General features: G+C 40.7%; 1 protein-coding gene across 2 annotated transcripts in view; it reads left to right on the top strand.

Moving 5' to 3' along the window:
* The window catches only part of arfgef2 (ADP-ribosylation factor guanine nucleotide-exchange factor 2 (brefeldin A-inhibited)), a 28,477-nt gene that overhangs the window by 3,690 nt on the left and 8,382 nt on the right, over positions 1 to 16,405 (top strand). For both annotated transcript variants that reach the window (XM_067528010.1, XM_067528009.1), the window contains exons 4-31: positions 1,291 to 1,437; positions 2,278 to 2,457; positions 3,855 to 4,149; positions 4,262 to 4,420; positions 4,560 to 4,687; positions 5,464 to 5,597; positions 6,117 to 6,351; positions 6,511 to 6,610; positions 7,518 to 7,657; positions 7,935 to 8,043; positions 8,136 to 8,325; positions 8,436 to 8,547; positions 8,943 to 9,148; positions 9,539 to 9,623; positions 11,161 to 11,332; positions 11,455 to 11,606; positions 11,703 to 11,831; positions 11,986 to 12,144; positions 12,710 to 12,857; positions 13,047 to 13,143; positions 13,301 to 13,341; positions 13,428 to 13,597; positions 14,329 to 14,480; positions 14,771 to 14,943; positions 15,105 to 15,265; positions 15,388 to 15,518; positions 15,835 to 15,964; positions 16,146 to 16,281. In XM_067528010.1, coding sequence (XP_067384111.1) covers positions 1,291 to 1,437; positions 2,278 to 2,457; positions 3,855 to 4,149; positions 4,262 to 4,420; positions 4,560 to 4,687; positions 5,464 to 5,597; positions 6,117 to 6,351; positions 6,511 to 6,610; positions 7,518 to 7,657; positions 7,935 to 8,043; positions 8,136 to 8,325; positions 8,436 to 8,547; positions 8,943 to 9,148; positions 9,539 to 9,623; positions 11,161 to 11,332; positions 11,455 to 11,606; positions 11,703 to 11,831; positions 11,986 to 12,144; positions 12,710 to 12,857; positions 13,047 to 13,143; positions 13,301 to 13,341; positions 13,428 to 13,597; positions 14,329 to 14,480; positions 14,771 to 14,943; positions 15,105 to 15,265; positions 15,388 to 15,518; positions 15,835 to 15,964; positions 16,146 to 16,281 — 4,171 coding nt within the window. The remainder of the gene's footprint in view (positions 1 to 1,290; positions 1,438 to 2,277; positions 2,458 to 3,854; positions 4,150 to 4,261; positions 4,421 to 4,559; positions 4,688 to 5,463; positions 5,598 to 6,116; positions 6,352 to 6,510; positions 6,611 to 7,517; positions 7,658 to 7,934; positions 8,044 to 8,135; positions 8,326 to 8,435; positions 8,548 to 8,942; positions 9,149 to 9,538; positions 9,624 to 11,160; positions 11,333 to 11,454; positions 11,607 to 11,702; positions 11,832 to 11,985; positions 12,145 to 12,709; positions 12,858 to 13,046; positions 13,144 to 13,300; positions 13,342 to 13,427; positions 13,598 to 14,328; positions 14,481 to 14,770; positions 14,944 to 15,104; positions 15,266 to 15,387; positions 15,519 to 15,834; positions 15,965 to 16,145; positions 16,282 to 16,405) is intronic.

Here is a 16,405-nt window from a genome sequence, read left to right on the forward strand (position 1 = left end):
TGCTTGTACACACATGTAGCTACACTGGTATGATCACATATTGTTATAATACATTAGGGGTATTCATTGTGCTATTTTATGCAAATACAATTTAATCCACGCTCATTATTTTTTTATATTTTTTTTAGAAAAGTGGATTATAATTGTAGTTTATTGTTAATATTCTTTTGTGATCAGAGCACTCCACCAGTTTCAGACATTAACATGACTGAATAACCCTCATAATCATCTTGCCATAACATTTTTTTTTTTTTTTTACATTTTATGAGAATGTACATACACCAATAAGCCACACGATTAACTGATAAATAAGATTTAAACTAACCTAGTGCCATTCCTTTAATGCCGATTTCATGTTCCAGTCTCTGTGAGAAAATATTGTGATCAATGGTATAGACTTGGCCAAAATCTGTGATCTAACAGATCAAGTATAGAGACGAGTCCATTATTTGAAACCAAGAGAAGATCGGTGGTTTCTGTTTCTGTACTGTGAGGAACACTAAATCCTGACTGAAAGTCTTTAAACAAATTATTCCTATACAGGTGGTCACATAAGTGCCGTCAGCACATAAGCTGGTTAGAATGAGATGCAATTTTAATAATTACTGTAATGCTTTGCCTTAAATACCATAATCAGGATTAATTATACTTGAATGGGGTACTTTATTTTTTTTTTTTTAATTAAGGTACAAAAGCTGTTGAGCTGAAGACTCCTCAGAGTGGCCATGCTGACCCTTGTCCTCCAGGACTTTATTAGGACTTTAAAGGCTATTAGGTTGTAGTGTTGCAGCTGATCGGTGTATAGCTAAACACATTGCAAAGAAAAGAAAACACATGCAAATAGACACAAAACAGGCAAATTATGAAATTCTCTTTGAAATGAATGAATGAATGAATTATGAAATTCTCAAATGCATCAGCAAGACAACAACAGACACAAAACACAACTAAATAAATATCTCACTCGTACAATAGGAATATTAAACTTACAAAACTTCCATTTGTTGTGGTTATTATATGGTGTTATTTTCTAATGCTATTGTCACTTTTTTTTTTAAGTTGTCTTTCATCTGTTGGCATGTTTCATTACAGATGCAATGAGCTCTCAGGGCCACCCTACTAAAGTATAAGGCAGCATATGTCATGCTTTGTGCCTTCAATCTTAAATCTCACTCTTTTGACTCTCCCTCAAAGTGTCCCTCTGTACATTTTGATCCAAATACAGAATCACACATGTGAAGTGGCTTCTGCTTCTGCCGCTCTAACCACTGCGCTGTCTCTCTGCTGTAGAAACTGATGGCGTACGGCCATATCACAGGCAACGCCCCCGACAGCAGAACCCCAGGCAAGAGGTTGATTGACCGACTGGTGGAAACCATCTGCAACTGCTTTCAGGGCCCGCAGACCGATGAGGGAGTCCAGCTACAGATCATCAAGGTGCGGCCAGTGCTTCTCCCTACATGCTCCAGCCTTTAGCTCCTCCAGCGGTCAGCTGTTATTTATTAGAGGCTCCATCAGCCAGACAAATAAGGGCCCAATGGTGGCCTGGTGCATGCTGGTCTTTTTTTTTTTTTTTTTTTTTTTTTTTTTTTTTAAATCTGCATCTTCTAAGGTGGTCAGAGGGAACCCCGACCTCACCACTTCACAGTAGGGAAGAAAATTCTTTCTTCATGTTATGAGTGTTCTCAAGTGAGGGGGTGAAGAAAAGGTTTATGTAGCTTTTAACAGAGTCTGTTTTAAACATCTTTGTTTGAATCTTCTTTTAACTTCTATCACACATTTGCGTGTCATGGGCACATATCTTTGTGTATGTGCAGTACTTAGGTGTCCTTCACATCTGCTCCTTGTTGAATTTCCCTTGTAGTTACTTGAACACACATCCTGGTTTGATGGAAAGGGCAAAGTCTTTCCTGTGAGAAGCACACAGCTTTATCACTGTTTACCAAAAAGATTTGTAGACAGACCTGTTTGGCGTACATTCACCGCAGAAGGACAAGTCAATGTTGCTCTTTTGCACTGACTTAAAAAGAGCAATCTTTAAATAAATCCACGCTGAAAGTACTTTGTAATTTTATTTTTGTGAATTTAAAATGGTAACTATCTTTTTACTGACATCATAGTGGAAACAAAGAGTTGAATTCAATAGAAATAGAACGGGGGTTTTATTGTGCCATGGAAGTGGGGAAGTTGAGTAGTGATTCAGCAGGTGCAGCATCTGCATTTTTTTTAACACTACATCCTGCGTGATAAGTCTTTCCTTCCTTTTCTGTCTCACAGGCCCTGCTGACGGCGGTGACCTCCCCACACATAGAGATTCACGAGGGCACGGTGCTCCTCACAGTCAGGACCTGCTACAACATCTACCTGGCCAGCCGCAACCTCATCAACCAGACCACCGCTAAGGCTACGCTCACACAAATGCTCAATGTTATCTTCACACGCATGGAAAACCAGGCCGTTAGTTCTGCTTATTATTTGTTACTACTTGTATACTTGTTATTTCTTGGCTACACAGAAGCATGAGGAGGAAGGCAGATCTATGATTGAATGAATGTTTCAAGCAATATACCAATGTCTGACTACTCTTTACGTCTACAATCATATTATTTGTCAAGAAAATGGGTTGAAGCTAAATTGTCCCATAAGCATTAGAAATTAGTGCTTCTTCCAGATATGTTAGATGCGTTAGAGGTCTCCAGATTGAGTGGGTTTACATGGACTTAATCAACGTGGTTACAGTCATCTTCTTTTGGAAGTGTCATGTATACGGGAAAGCCGGTTTCCGAAATTGGGCTAGATCCTCTGCCATGAAGGCTGAAGGCTAAAGGCTGTAGACAGCGGGCAGCTGAGTGAAAGGAGAGATCCTTAACAAAGTTCGCCTAAGCTCCGACAGAAAATTTAAGTAGCATGCAAAATAATATGATTGCAGATGTAAAGAGTAGCCAGACATTTGTATATGGCTTGAAACATTCATTCAGTCAGAGCTCTGCCTTCCATAGAAGTCTAAATGCTAAATTCCCCTGTGGATTTTTAAAATTCAGACTGTTATGGATCAGCTGCATGTGTCTTTGCTTTCTCTCCCCCTCCACTGTCACTCTGCTGGGACACAAACACCTAGCACGCACAGAGATAGAGAGAGAGAGAGAGAGAGAGAAAAGTCAGAAAGCAGCCTTTTCCGCTACTATACAGTTAAAATCTGTGCGCCGGGCTGCTTATATAACTCTGAGGTGGAGGAGAAATCAGGTTTCTCTCATGCTGCATGCACCAGGTTCTGTGACCAAGTACTGTGACTGTTCCACCGTTTACCCGTAAAAGCTGATTTCTTAAGTGCATGTAAATGCAGTCACTGCCTGCACCACACAGCCATGTCCAATTAATGCAGATCATTTTATATGTAGTAGGTATTATGCACAATTAAAAACTTACTTTTAAAATGGTTAAGGTATTTTCTCCATATCTCCATGCCGTCTGTGCCAAGTCCCATTCACAGGCAGCAGAAGCTGCAGACAGACAATAGCTTATGTTAATTATCTTAACATTAGCTGCAAAAATACAGACTTGCAGCCAAAACCTAGCTATAACTATGACTTTTAGCCATCATGTCACTAGGATTAATAACACCAATACACAAGCAGTGGTATCAACCTACAGTGGCAGTTTAGCTATTAAATAATGGTAATGCTAACACATTACATTTAATCATTGTGCAGAGCCCCTTATCCACACCGACATACAATTGAGGGGCCATGCACAAAGCAGCCTTGCCCAAGGACTCTTCAACATGTGGACTAGAGAAGCTTGGGATTGAACTGGTCTTTTACACGCCTCCTCTTCTGCTCCTGCTTCTTCCACAGGCTCTGGAGGCTCAGGAGCAGGAGAAGGAGCGACTGCAACTCCCCCAGCAGAACCCATCCCCTGTCCCAGGTGGTCTGAGGTCTGGTTCTCCACGGTTTGACCAGACGCCTACCCCGGAGCCCCAGAGCTCCCCGTCCCCAGCAGCCAGTACCCCAGACCTCAGTGCCAACAGCACCACCCTGCCACCAGCGCCTGACCTGAACCAGGATCAGGACCAAGTGCAACAAAGTCCATCAGTCAATGGAGGTGACAATTGTCCGGGGAATGAAGGAGGACAAGTCAAACCATCAAAAGGTATGTCTCAACTTGTACCTTCAGCTTTTAATTAATATGAAAATACAAAATCTATTTTCACATAATAGCCTCTGTATTCTATGTGACTCCTCACACTCTTTGTTTATAACAGATGCAGTTTATGAGGATGAAGGTGCAGAAACACCCCCTACGACAGCTCAGCCAGCTGAGGAAGGAGACAAGCCAGAGAGCGATACAAATCCAGTAGAGTCAGCAGAGACTGAGGGAGAGGAGAGAGAACATCAGCAAACACAGATACACGGTGGAACTGGTCAGAACTTACTTGTTGTAGTTCTTCTCTTGTTTTGGTTAATGTCAGTACACTTTTTGACAGCAGTGGGTTTTTTTTGTTTTGTTTTTGTTTTTTTTGATGTTCATTAGCCAAAAATGTCCTTTCTGGCCTCTCTTAGGAGATCAACACCCAGCACACCATGTCATCGAGCAGGCAGAGATGACTCCCCCCAGTGTCAGATCGGACAGTCAGCAGATGAACGGCATCATTGAGGATCGCTCTTCAGTTTCCTCCACAGATATGCTGGTGAGATAGCCCTTTGTTTTTTATTAGCAGCATAAAAAAAAAAGAAACGTTTCTATTGAAGTGTTTATGGAAACAGTTCAATATAAACCGTACACTGAGGTACCGTACAAATGCTTTTATACCTTAGAGTCCTGATGTGACTTTCATGCCTTTACCTCCGCTGTAAGTGCAGGGAGCTAGTGAACTGGAGCAAAAATAACTGGCTACAACAAAGTTATGATCTAGAGAAGGATAGCAAATTTCTTCACTTCACCATTATGACAGCTTAAACTGTAAATCCCCATTTTACCGGTTTTTCTGTTGTACAGCTCACTGTGAAGATGTTTACCACAAGTGAGGCAGAAAACTTGCATCCTTTGCGCAGACAAAATCAACTTTTTTTGATTGATTAATTGATTTTTAATCGGGCAAAACTGAGCATAGGCACTATTTAGTCATTCCTGTCACAGCCAAGGCTGTTTGAAGATTTATAATGGGTTTAATGGGTGCAGGCCAGCTTCAGCTGTGTAAATATGATTGCAAAGTAAGTAGTTAAATGAATTCCTTTTAAGAAGAAGCTGATGAGTAAGTCACAATGAAAACATTTTTTTAGCGAATGTTCGCCAAGTTGGTAAGATCGCTGAGCTACACAGACAAATAAGTGGATCTGAGTGGCAGAGACGTCATACTTTGAACTCTTGGATTTGGCTTTGGTTTAGGGCTACGCAGAGCTTTTGCGTTCTTTTTTTCACGTAGATGTGTTAAGTTTTTTGTTTGTTTTGTTTTATCTCTTTCAGGATGCTGAGGCTCTGCAGGGACCATATAATGCCGCCCGATTCTCTCACATCCTGCAGAAAGATGCCTTTCTGGTGTTTCGCTCTCTGTGCAAACTCTCCATGAAGCCCCTTGCTGATGGACCTCCAGATCCAAAGTGAGCTTTTTATGTATTTTTCCTACCTCAAAATGCCCAGTAACATTGGACATAACCCCAAAAGGATATTTTAAGTAATATTTCGCTCAACATTGATACTGTGCAATGTCATAGCTCAAAATCTACTACCTGAATCAACACTGTTTTAATAACCCGCTTTAATAGCTGCTTTCAGCTCTCACACTCAATCTCATCTCAGTTTCAACAGGTTAACTTGCCCTTTTCTATCCCTGGGTATCATCTCTAGTTACTGTAACACTAGACTCTAGGCTGGTCAGAGTAAACAGAGCCAAAGAAGAAACAAAGACATTAGATACATGTTGAAACACTATTATTCCAAAGTGTTGTGTGTCCTCATTAAAAGTAAATGTTGGAACACGATCTACTAAGAGGACATCAGGACATAGTCTTTTCTCTAGAGCACACTGTTATACGTATACATATACATACAACTGCCTTAGATGATTGATTTCTTGATTCTTGAGGCAATATAACCAAAACATTGCCTTTACTCTGCAGGTCTCATGAATTGCGGTCCAAGATTGTCTCTCTGCAGCTGCTGCTGTCTGTGCTGCAGGGCGCCGGGCCGGTGTTTCGCACTCACGAGATGTTCGTCAACGCCATCAAACAGTATTTGTGCGTGGCGCTGTCTAAAAATGGCGTTTCCTCCGTTCCTGAGGTTTTCGAGCTCTCGCTGGCTATTTTCCTCACCCTGCTCTCCCACTTCAAGGTCCACCTGAAGATGCAGATTGAGGTACAGAACATAGAAGTGTCATCTGTGTTGACTCAGGAAACACTTACCCGTGTACCTGTATTTTTGACATTTTAAACACTTGACGATGACAATTAAAGCTAGTAAAGCTCGTTTTATATCATACAGACATTTACTCTCCTTTTGTCCACGTTGCCTTAGGTGTTTTTTCGGGAGATTTTTCTGACCATCCTGGAAACGTCAACCAGCTCCTTTGAGCACAAGTGGATGGTCATCCAGACACTTACACGCATCTGTGCAGGTACAGATCCAATGGTGTAGGTTTTCCAGAAACTATAACTAAAAACAAATTAAACATACACAATCAGTATTCAGTACAACGTTGGATTTGAGTACTGAGGTTACCTTTTTAGCCCCCTTTTTTTTGCCTCGATCTTTAAGGCTAAACTGATCAGAAAAAATATCATTAACAGCTTCAACTAATTTGCAGTGTTTTTCTTCTGATTTTATTTTTTTCTATGAGGGAAGATGATTGTTTGACTTATTTGATTATTTTATTCCTGCTCGTCTTGTGCTTTATTTTGTTGGCGTAAACATATTCTGCTGCAGCCTTTAAATTTATGTTAAACATTAAAAATAACACTTGTGATACGTTGGAAGCCTTACGGAAATGTTACTAAGTCCATCCTTGTTGTCGTTCTGTTCAACGTTTTACATAAAGCTAGTCAGGTGCTTGTTCAGACATGAGAGCAACATTTAAAAAATTGTCACCACGTTTGCATAGCAGGATCCATGATTGAACTTCAACTCTCAGGTGCATCTGTGTTTCACATATTCCCATCACTATGCTGGTTGTAGATACAGATACTCTCGCGTATGCAACAAGCACTGCTAACATTTCTGCTGACTGCAGAGGACACTAGCAGTTGGTGGCACTAAATTGCTTTGTCACAGTGCTCAAAAGAGGCCTTGGGCAGCCTAGTGCTGCCTTGGAGTGATGGAGTATTCTAAGTAAAACGTCTTGGAATAAGTGGGAAAGACGGAACACACATTGAACTTCTTATCTAAGCATGGATGAGGGAGATCTTTCTTAATGTCATTAGCTAACAGCGTATTATCACCGTTTTGTATCTAAAGAACTTGTATATACTCAATGTTGTGCTTTTGGCAGGATTTCCAATTTTGTGCTATACTGCTTTCCCCTCCAGATGCCCAGTGCGTGGTTGATATCTACGTGAACTACGACTGTGACTTGAATGCCGCGAACATCTTTGAGCGCCTTGTCAATGACCTGTCAAAGATCGCGCAGGGCAGGAGTGGGCAGGAGCTTGGGATGACTCCTCTGCAGGTACACTCGAAGATTCACACCTCAGATTCAGACAAGTCCTGAGTGCCACCACAAGAGTTTTGATTTGATTGGTTATCTTTATGGTCAGTGACAGTAATAATGACAATCACTAATGTTTGAGATGTGTATATGTATATATAATTTTTTATTTATTTCTTTATTTTGGGGGGGTGATGCCAAACCTTTCTGACTATCGGTTCTTACATCATGTTCTGTGTATAACAATACATGTATGTGAGTGTGTAAATAAACTTGGGTGGTTCTTTTCTATCCACAGGAGCTGAGCCTACGCAAAAAGGGTTTGGAGTGTTTGGTGTCCATCCTTAAGTGTATGGTGGAGTGGAGTAAAGACATGTATGTCAATCCAAACCTTCAAGCTAACCTGGGTAAGAGTGTAGTTTGTAGTAAATGTAAACGATATACATCAGATACAATGCTCTATACCTACAGAATATTATTATGTATTATGTGTTTGCAGGCCAGGAGCATCCGTCTGATAATGACGGAGGAGAGTTGAAGCTCCCAGAGCAGCTGGCGGGACGTCGGGACAGCATCAGCTCATTGGATTCCACTGTCTCCTCCAGTGTTACAGTTTCCCAGGCGGACCATCCAGAGCAATATGAGGTCATCAAACAGCAGAAGGAAATCATCGAGCATGGCATTGAACTGTGAGCACCTTATCCCAGAGTTATTTGGGATCTGCATTTATCGATGCGACAGTCCCTGAGAGTGGTTTTAGGTGAACTGTGCTTAGACTTTCCTGTGTTCTTTTCCTCAGCTTCAACAAGAAGCCAAAGCGAGGTATCCAATACCTGCAGGACCAGGGCATGCTGGGTTCCTCAGCTGAAGACATCGCCCAGTTTCTACATCAGGAGGATAGACTGGACACGGTGAGGGGACACGCAAGTCTAACTTATAAAGTTTAGCTAAACAACTAGGTCTGGCATTCTGTGACCTGAGAAAAATGGAGGGCTGTTTGGGGGTTGCATTTTAACAAAAATGTACCTGCCACCAGATTAGCTCAGAAGCAAAAGTTAATTGTGAGTCTCAACCAGTAGAGGGCAGTCCCTGTGCATATTTAGTGAAAAACATATTCAGATACTTTGCCCCAAAATGTCAATATTTGGACCAAAATCAGTCAGCAACACGACTAAATAGCCTTTGGGTTTTCTTAGCTGCAAAAAGTGGGGGTTGGGGTTACTCTTTAAATTACACAGCAATGTTGTAAAAAAAAAAAAAAGAATTCAAGTGGATTTTCCCTGCTACTGTACCTGTGTATCCACAGACCCAGGTGGGTGAGTTTCTGGGCGAGAACATCAAGTTCAACAAAGAGGTGATGTACTGCTACGTGGACCAGCTGGACTTCTGCGGGAAAGACTTTGTCTCTGCACTCAGAGTGTTCCTGGAAGGCTTCCGGCTGCCCGGTGAGGCTCAGAAGATTGACCGGCTCATGGAGAAATTTGCTGCTCGATACTTGGAGTGCAACCAGGGGTAAGGCTAAGCTATACTGGTATTTCATTTCTATATTTATTAATTTTCATGATTGAGGTGCCCTGGGCACATGCTCAAAATAGGGTTGCACATGTGGAAAATAATGTAAAAGTTTGCAAACTGAAATAATTTTACATTTCATTTAAAACCCTTTTGGTAATAATAAACTGCCCACTAATAGGGTAATGGTATGTTTATAAAGTTTTCTTCAGTGTCAGAAATGTCAAATATGTAACAAATACATAATAAACAGTTGGGAAGAGGTAAATATCCTCCCAGGGATAATCTGCCCTAATTATCCTGTGAGAAAATATATGAAACCAGAGTAAAAAAAAAAAAAAATGTACACAAGATAAGTGCAGGTAGTAACTGTTATGTCTTCTTTTGCAGACAGACTCTGTTTGCCAGTGCAGACACTGCCTACGTGCTGGCATACTCTATAATTATGCTCACCACAGACCTGCACAGTCCTCAGGTCAGAACTGTTTATTGTTTTATGTTCTGTTGATATCATTACTCTGTGTCATCTTATGTGGGCCATGGTATCATCAAGCAACCCTGTCTCCTAAAAATTACTTTCCACTGCAACTCGATTATGTTAAGGCAACATGAGTACTTTGTTTAGGGTTAGAGAAAGATCATGGTTTTGTTTAAAAGAAGCTCAAATGTGTGTGTGTGTGTGTGTGTGTCGCATTTTCCCTCTTAAGCCGGACTACAATTTTCCCTAACCTTAACCAACCAACCAGCCTAAACACAACCATAACCATTTATTCTTTTTTCTTTTCCATTTATTAGTTAGTGACAGTAAAGATTACAGACACGAATCTCAAGGGTAGAAATTGGAGTTGAACTGAACTGTAATACGCGGCACTTCAACAGGAAGCTCCGTTGTGTCTTAATGAGATGATAAAATGAATCACATCAGATGCCTAAACTACATATGGTGGTTTTTAAAGAGTTTGTGTGTAAAAATTACTTAGGATGTAAACAGTAATAATACTCCACTCACACGACACAGTAATCTACCAGGGCTGTTTTCCTGCATGTTTCTGGCTGACCACTGCAGCTTGTTTTCAGATGACATTGATTTGTCCTCAGGCCAAAGTTAAGCCTGGTTTAGCTTATTGGCAGAGCCCTCTTTGTTAGCAGTTCCCCTCCACCGATGCCGTGGCCTCGTTTATATGAAAGACTGGGCCACGCAGGTCTGTATCTGTTTCTAAGCCATGTACAAATAGCTGCTGCATCTGTTTTATCACTGCTGGGAGACCACTGTGACAGAGGAAATTGCATTTGAAATGTGAAGCCTGGGAAAAGCGGGTGTGAAATATTGCTCACTGTGACACACAAAATATAACCAGGGAGAAACCAAATGAGATGGTTTCTAAATGGAACAGACAATGAAACACTATATTTACTACGGTAACTGATTTTACAGTAAATTAAAGGAGGTGTCCACACAGCACAAGATAAAAGAGCAACAGTGTTTTTGTTCTCACGGTTTTATCTTCCGGTTCCTTGATGTACGTGTGTGTGTAGTTTTTATTTATTTATTTTTTTTCTTCTTTCCTAATGGCTCATAACAGATCCAGTCTAATGCTGTTTGACAGCGGTACTGCTTACAAATTTGGCCTGTGATACTTTTATGTTTAGCAAATGTTTACTTCATTCACTGACATCTTTGGTTGGCTGACTGCATCAAGTGAAGTTTTTTCCCATAGTGTGGGAAAACCCCCTTGCGGTTCTCTCAGCAGTATTTAATTGTCAGCAACAGAGCCTCCATTTAGAATTGCAATGACACAAAAATATGAATCCCTGGCAGTAAATTGCAAAATGCTTAATAAATATTCCCTAAATCATAGAAGCTAACGTGATTATGGCAAGATATTTGACAGATTATGTTTTTGTTGATTCTAACATATCCAAAGCTTGAACATTTGTCCCAGTCCCACATTTCCAAAATGTCCACTTTAAATAACTCACTCCATCTGTCTTTGTTGCTCTTCTTCATGTAGGTGAAGAACAAAATGACAAAGGAGCAGTACATTAAGATGAACCGTGGTATTAATGACAGTAAGGACCTGCCTGAAGAATATTTATCATCCATATACGATGAGATTGCAGGGAAGAAGATTGCAATGAAGGAGAGCAAAGAGTTTTCAATCACTCCAAAGTCCACAAAGCAAAGTAAACACTTGTCTCATTTCACATGTGTTCTGCCAAGATTAATTTCTCAGATGAAGCTCACGAAAAGAGAGAAGGGTAACAGTGAGCAGTTGCTGATAAACACATTTATGTCCTTCCTCCAGGTGTAGCCAGTGAGAAGCAGCGCCGTCTGCTGTACAACGTGGAAATGGAGCAAATGGCAAAGACTGCTAAAGCTCTGATGGAGGCTGTGAGCCATGCCCAGGCCCCCTTCTTTAGTGCTACACACTTGGAGCATGTCAGACCCATGTTTAAGGTACATGAGAAACTCGTGTTGATAATATATTTTTTTGAAGAGATGTGGTTCAGTAGTGTCAAGCAGGACAATAATTCTGCTTTCTGTGTATTCTAGTTGGCATGGACCCCCTTGCTGGCGGCGTTCAGTGTGGGACTGCAGGACTGTGATGACCCAGAGGTGGCCTCGCTGTGTCTGGAGGGCATTCGATGTGCCATCAGGATTGCTTCCATCTTCAGCATGCAGGTCTGTTGATGTTTGACACAAATTAGCTGAATGTTTTAAAGGTGCAAATTTCACAGGCATCTTTTACAATGAGTTTTAAATATGTTTGCACCGTCTCAGTGTTGTTAGTGGTTACAACAGCATGAATGTGTGTAACTGGCCTGTCTGTCTGTAGTTGGAGCGGGATGCATATGTCCAGGCCTTAGCCAGATTCACGTTGCTGACTGCAAGTTCCAGCATCACAGAGATGAAGCAGAAGAACATTGACACTATCAAGACCCTGATCACTGTGGCTCACACTGATGGGAACTACCTGGGCAACTCCTGGCATGAGGTGACTCCCTACTAATAGGATTTAAGAAGTTCAGTAACAGAAAGAGAGAATGACAACAGATTAGACACATTATTGTTTTATTTTTACATTGTTTTAAGCTGTAATTTACGACTTATCCCTTCTGTAATCAAATGTCTCAGCATATAAAATCAGCTGTAAATGGTTAAAAGTTTACATTGCAAATTTTTCAGACGGCTCCAGAAATGTCTTAACTTGTGAAAAAGATTTTATATTGGTGGTAATGTGCCACATGTTTTCTTAAAGGCTATTACATATTAATTGGAAATGCAAATCATGAGATTTATCTCTTGAGTCACTTTGTTGTCCAAATGTTTACATTTAACTGAATATAGTTTTTTTTTTTAGAATATCATAATTTCTAAACTATGGCTGATATAGTACTGTAATATCTTGAGACTTCTCAATGTTAAAAGCTTCATAAATAAATGCTGTCCCCACCCAAAGTAGCAGTGCTTTTGAGCCAGATGCTTGATAAATCCTGTATTTTTTTCAGTTGGAACAAAACTGACTGAAGGTAATTATTATTTATGTTCGCATGCTGTAGATCTTGAGGTGCATCAGTCAGCTGGAGCTCGCTCAGTTGATCGGCACAGGAGTAAAGGCGCGCTACATCTCGGGGGTCGTCCGGGACAGAGAGTCCAGTATCAAGGGCTTACCATCTGGCACAGAGGAGTTCATGCCCCTGGGGCTGGGTAGGTCGCACACAAACAACATACTGTTACTTCTCTTTTCACAATTTAACCTCATGCACACGATGTCTAATATTAGTTCTAAAGCAGGACTTGATGTGAAAACACTGTATGTTTGATGTAAACCCAGTATTATACCCACTAGTTTTACTATGCATTACCCTTTTTTTCAAATAACTTTTGGTGCTGTAGGTAACCTGGTAGGAAGTCAGGACAAGAGACACATGGCTCACATCCAGGAATCAGTAGGGGAGACCAGCTCTCAGAGTGTGGTGGTAGCTGTGGACAGGTGAGATAAAATACCCATGAAGATTCTCAGGCACAGAACATTAATAATGTAATAAACGGATGATATGTCTCTAGTTTATGTTGAATTAAGTTTTTTTTTTTTTTTTTTTTTTTTTTTTCCAGTATTTATGTTAAAGCTACCTTTTTTTAATTCTCAGGATCTTCACTGGTTCCACTAGACTAGATGGAAATGCAATTGGTGAGTGTGTAAGTTTTACTTTCCCTAAGCTCTCTTTGTCCATCAGGATATCTCCTCACTGTGTGCTCCTGTTGAATTGTTTCTAGTGGATTTTGTGCGGTGGCTCTGTGCGGTGTCCATGGATGAGCTGGCCTCCACACACCAGCCAAGAATGTTTAGTTTGCAGAAGATTGTGGAAATCTCCTACTACAACATGAACCGCATCAGGCTGCAGTGGTCTCGGATTTGGCAGGTCATAGGAGACCACTTCAACAAGGTAACTGGACCAAAAGGGTTTACAAAGTTGGAATTTTAAAAGCTCTATTACCTGGAAATCTCTTACCAGACAGATGTATGTGCTACAGTCGTGTGTTTTAGTGGAGGGTGCAGTAGTACGATGACTCACCGTACAATTTATTTGGTCCTGTATTTACTTATTACCACTACAGGCACATGAGAAGCTCATAAATAATTTACAGTATGGAGATTGGACTTTGTCATTTTGTTTTACACGGGACATATCTTGAGCCCATAGTTGCGTATCTATTATATGTCAAAGCAGCAGCAAGCAGCTAAAAGGTTTTAATAAACCCACTTACCCAGTATAAAATAAGAACTGGCATAACTTACTGTAGCCATAAATGTAGTGGATCTTTTAGCAGCTAAGTCAGATATTTCCCACATGAACTGATGGATCCAAAAACGGAGCTAAAATGAGTTAGTATCTGATGCTCCTTCATCACTTGTCCAGAATCACAAGCACCAAATGAAAGCTAACATTGCTGTGTTATTTCTGGATGCTTACGTTAGCAACTGTTACCTAACACATTAGGCAAAGTGACAGTTTAACCATTAACTTTCTGACAGTTTCAACAATGTGTTGATTACTGAGGTGATGGTGAGTGTTGTTGTACTGGTTCTAATGTATTGGCCACCATGGTTTTAGCAAAACACAGTGAGTTTTAATGCATATCTTAGCTCTAATAATGACTGTTGTGTCTCCTACAGGTGGGATGTAACCCCAATGAGGATGTAGCCATTTTTGCTGTTGACTCGTTGAGACAGCTTTCCATGAAGTTTTTGGAGAAAGGAGAGCTTGCCAATTTCCGCTTCCAAAAGGATTTCCTCAGGCCATTTGAGCACATCATGAAGAAGAACAGGTACTAGAATATTTTGATGTGGATATTAAGGAATCGAGAACAGAATTGGAGTGTGAATTCCAGATTGTCCAGTCCATTGGAATTATATGCTTCTGAAATTAGTGACTCATTTTGTCAATGCTGGCATATATTTCTGACAATTGTGCACCTCAAAAAGTCATGTGTCAGGACCTCAAACTTCACAACTTTGGAAACAAATTGATTTGTTTTAGTAAAATGTTAAATAATAATGTTATGTCCATTTTATGGCATGCACATGTTATACACTTTATGTTGTGCAATATTAACAGGTCTCCTACTATCAGAGACATGGTGATCAGGTGTGTGGCTCAGATGGTAAACTCCCAAGCAGCCAACATTCGTTCAGGTTGGAAAAACATCTTCTCAGTGTTTCACCAGGCGGCGTCGGACCATGATGAGACTATAGTGGAGCTCGCCTTTCAGACCACTGGGCACATTGTCTGTGAGTGGCGGCCATTTTGGCTCAGGCGTTTTAAACTAAGTAACAGAGATTGTCATATGCCAAACAGCTAATCTCACAGTAGCTTTATTTAATTAGATAATTGTTTGCTTTATTAATTTTATTTTGCTCCTCATTTCTTCTCTTGACCACTCTTCCCGCAGTGAACACTTTCCGGGAGCATTTTGCTGCTGCTATTGATTCATTCCAGGATGCAGTGAAGTGCCTGTCAGAGTTTGTGTGCAATGCAGCTTTTCCTGACACCAGCATGGAGGCCATCAGACTCATACGACACTGTGCAAAATATGTGTCAGAAAGACCACAGGTGGGAACAACTGAAATCTGATAGTTGCTTGAAAGTGTAGTGGCATTTATTTATTTGGTTAAAAAAAAAAAAAAAATTATAATTAAGTACTGGAGTGTTTGATTCACTGTGTCCCTGTCCAGGCTCTGAGGGAATACACCAGTGATGACATGAATGTTGCCCCTGGTGATCGTGTATGGGTTCGTGGTTGGTTTCCCATTCTGTTCGAGCTTTCGTGTATCATCAACCGCTGCAAGCTGGATGTCCGCACCAGGTAGAAAACAATTCCTTATGGGATGTCCCACTTTCATAAAGATGAGGGACCTACAAGTGCTGTAAACAGCTTAATGGATTAACAGGAAATTAAAAAAAATATCTTATTTTTAAACGTAGGATTTGATAGTTTTGTGTCTAATGTTATTTTAAACAGAATATCTTTAGGTTTGGAGAATTAAGACTAACATGTTGCTTATTACCACCACCAGAAGAAACAGGATTAAAGTGGGTCACTGTGCTGTGCCTGCTTAGCTCTTAATGAACCCATAATGAAAAGGACTGATTCTTTAACTTTTTGGTTTTTCTTCTGACAGAGGTCTCACAGTCATGTTTGAGATCATGAAGAGTTACGGCCACACCTTCGAGAAGCACTGGTGGCACGACCTCTTCAGAATTGTCTTCCGCATCTTTGACAACATGAAGCTCCCTGAACAGCAAACAGAGGTCAGAGGTCACTGCTGGTTTATGGACTTGACAAGCCACTGAAATTTGTAAATGGGCTCTTTTGTGATTGGGAAAGAGAGGGGATTTTAGAAACTGCTAACAATTTATCTACACACACGCAATGAAAGTCCTCAAAAGCATTACTTACATCTGCTCATGTTTATTTCTTGCTTGCTTCTAGAAAACTGAGTGGATGACAACAACATGTAACCATGCACTGTACGCCATCTGTGACGTTTTCACCCAGTTTTATGAGCCTCTCAGTGAAATCCTGCTGGCTGACATATTCACACAGCTACAGTGGTGTGTCAAGCAAGGTGAGTGTTGAAATTCAACCAGACAAGTAAAAGCATTACATCCATTGTAGGTAATACCTATGACATTTGAGATTCTATGAAATGGAGAGATGAGGAAGTTTCAGATTTTTTAGACATTTATGGG

This window comes from Channa argus, chromosome 13 (genome assembly GCF_033026475.1).
Source record: "Channa argus isolate prfri chromosome 13, Channa argus male v1.0, whole genome shotgun sequence".
Lineage (NCBI taxonomy): Eukaryota > Metazoa > Chordata > Actinopteri > Anabantiformes > Channidae > Channa > Channa argus.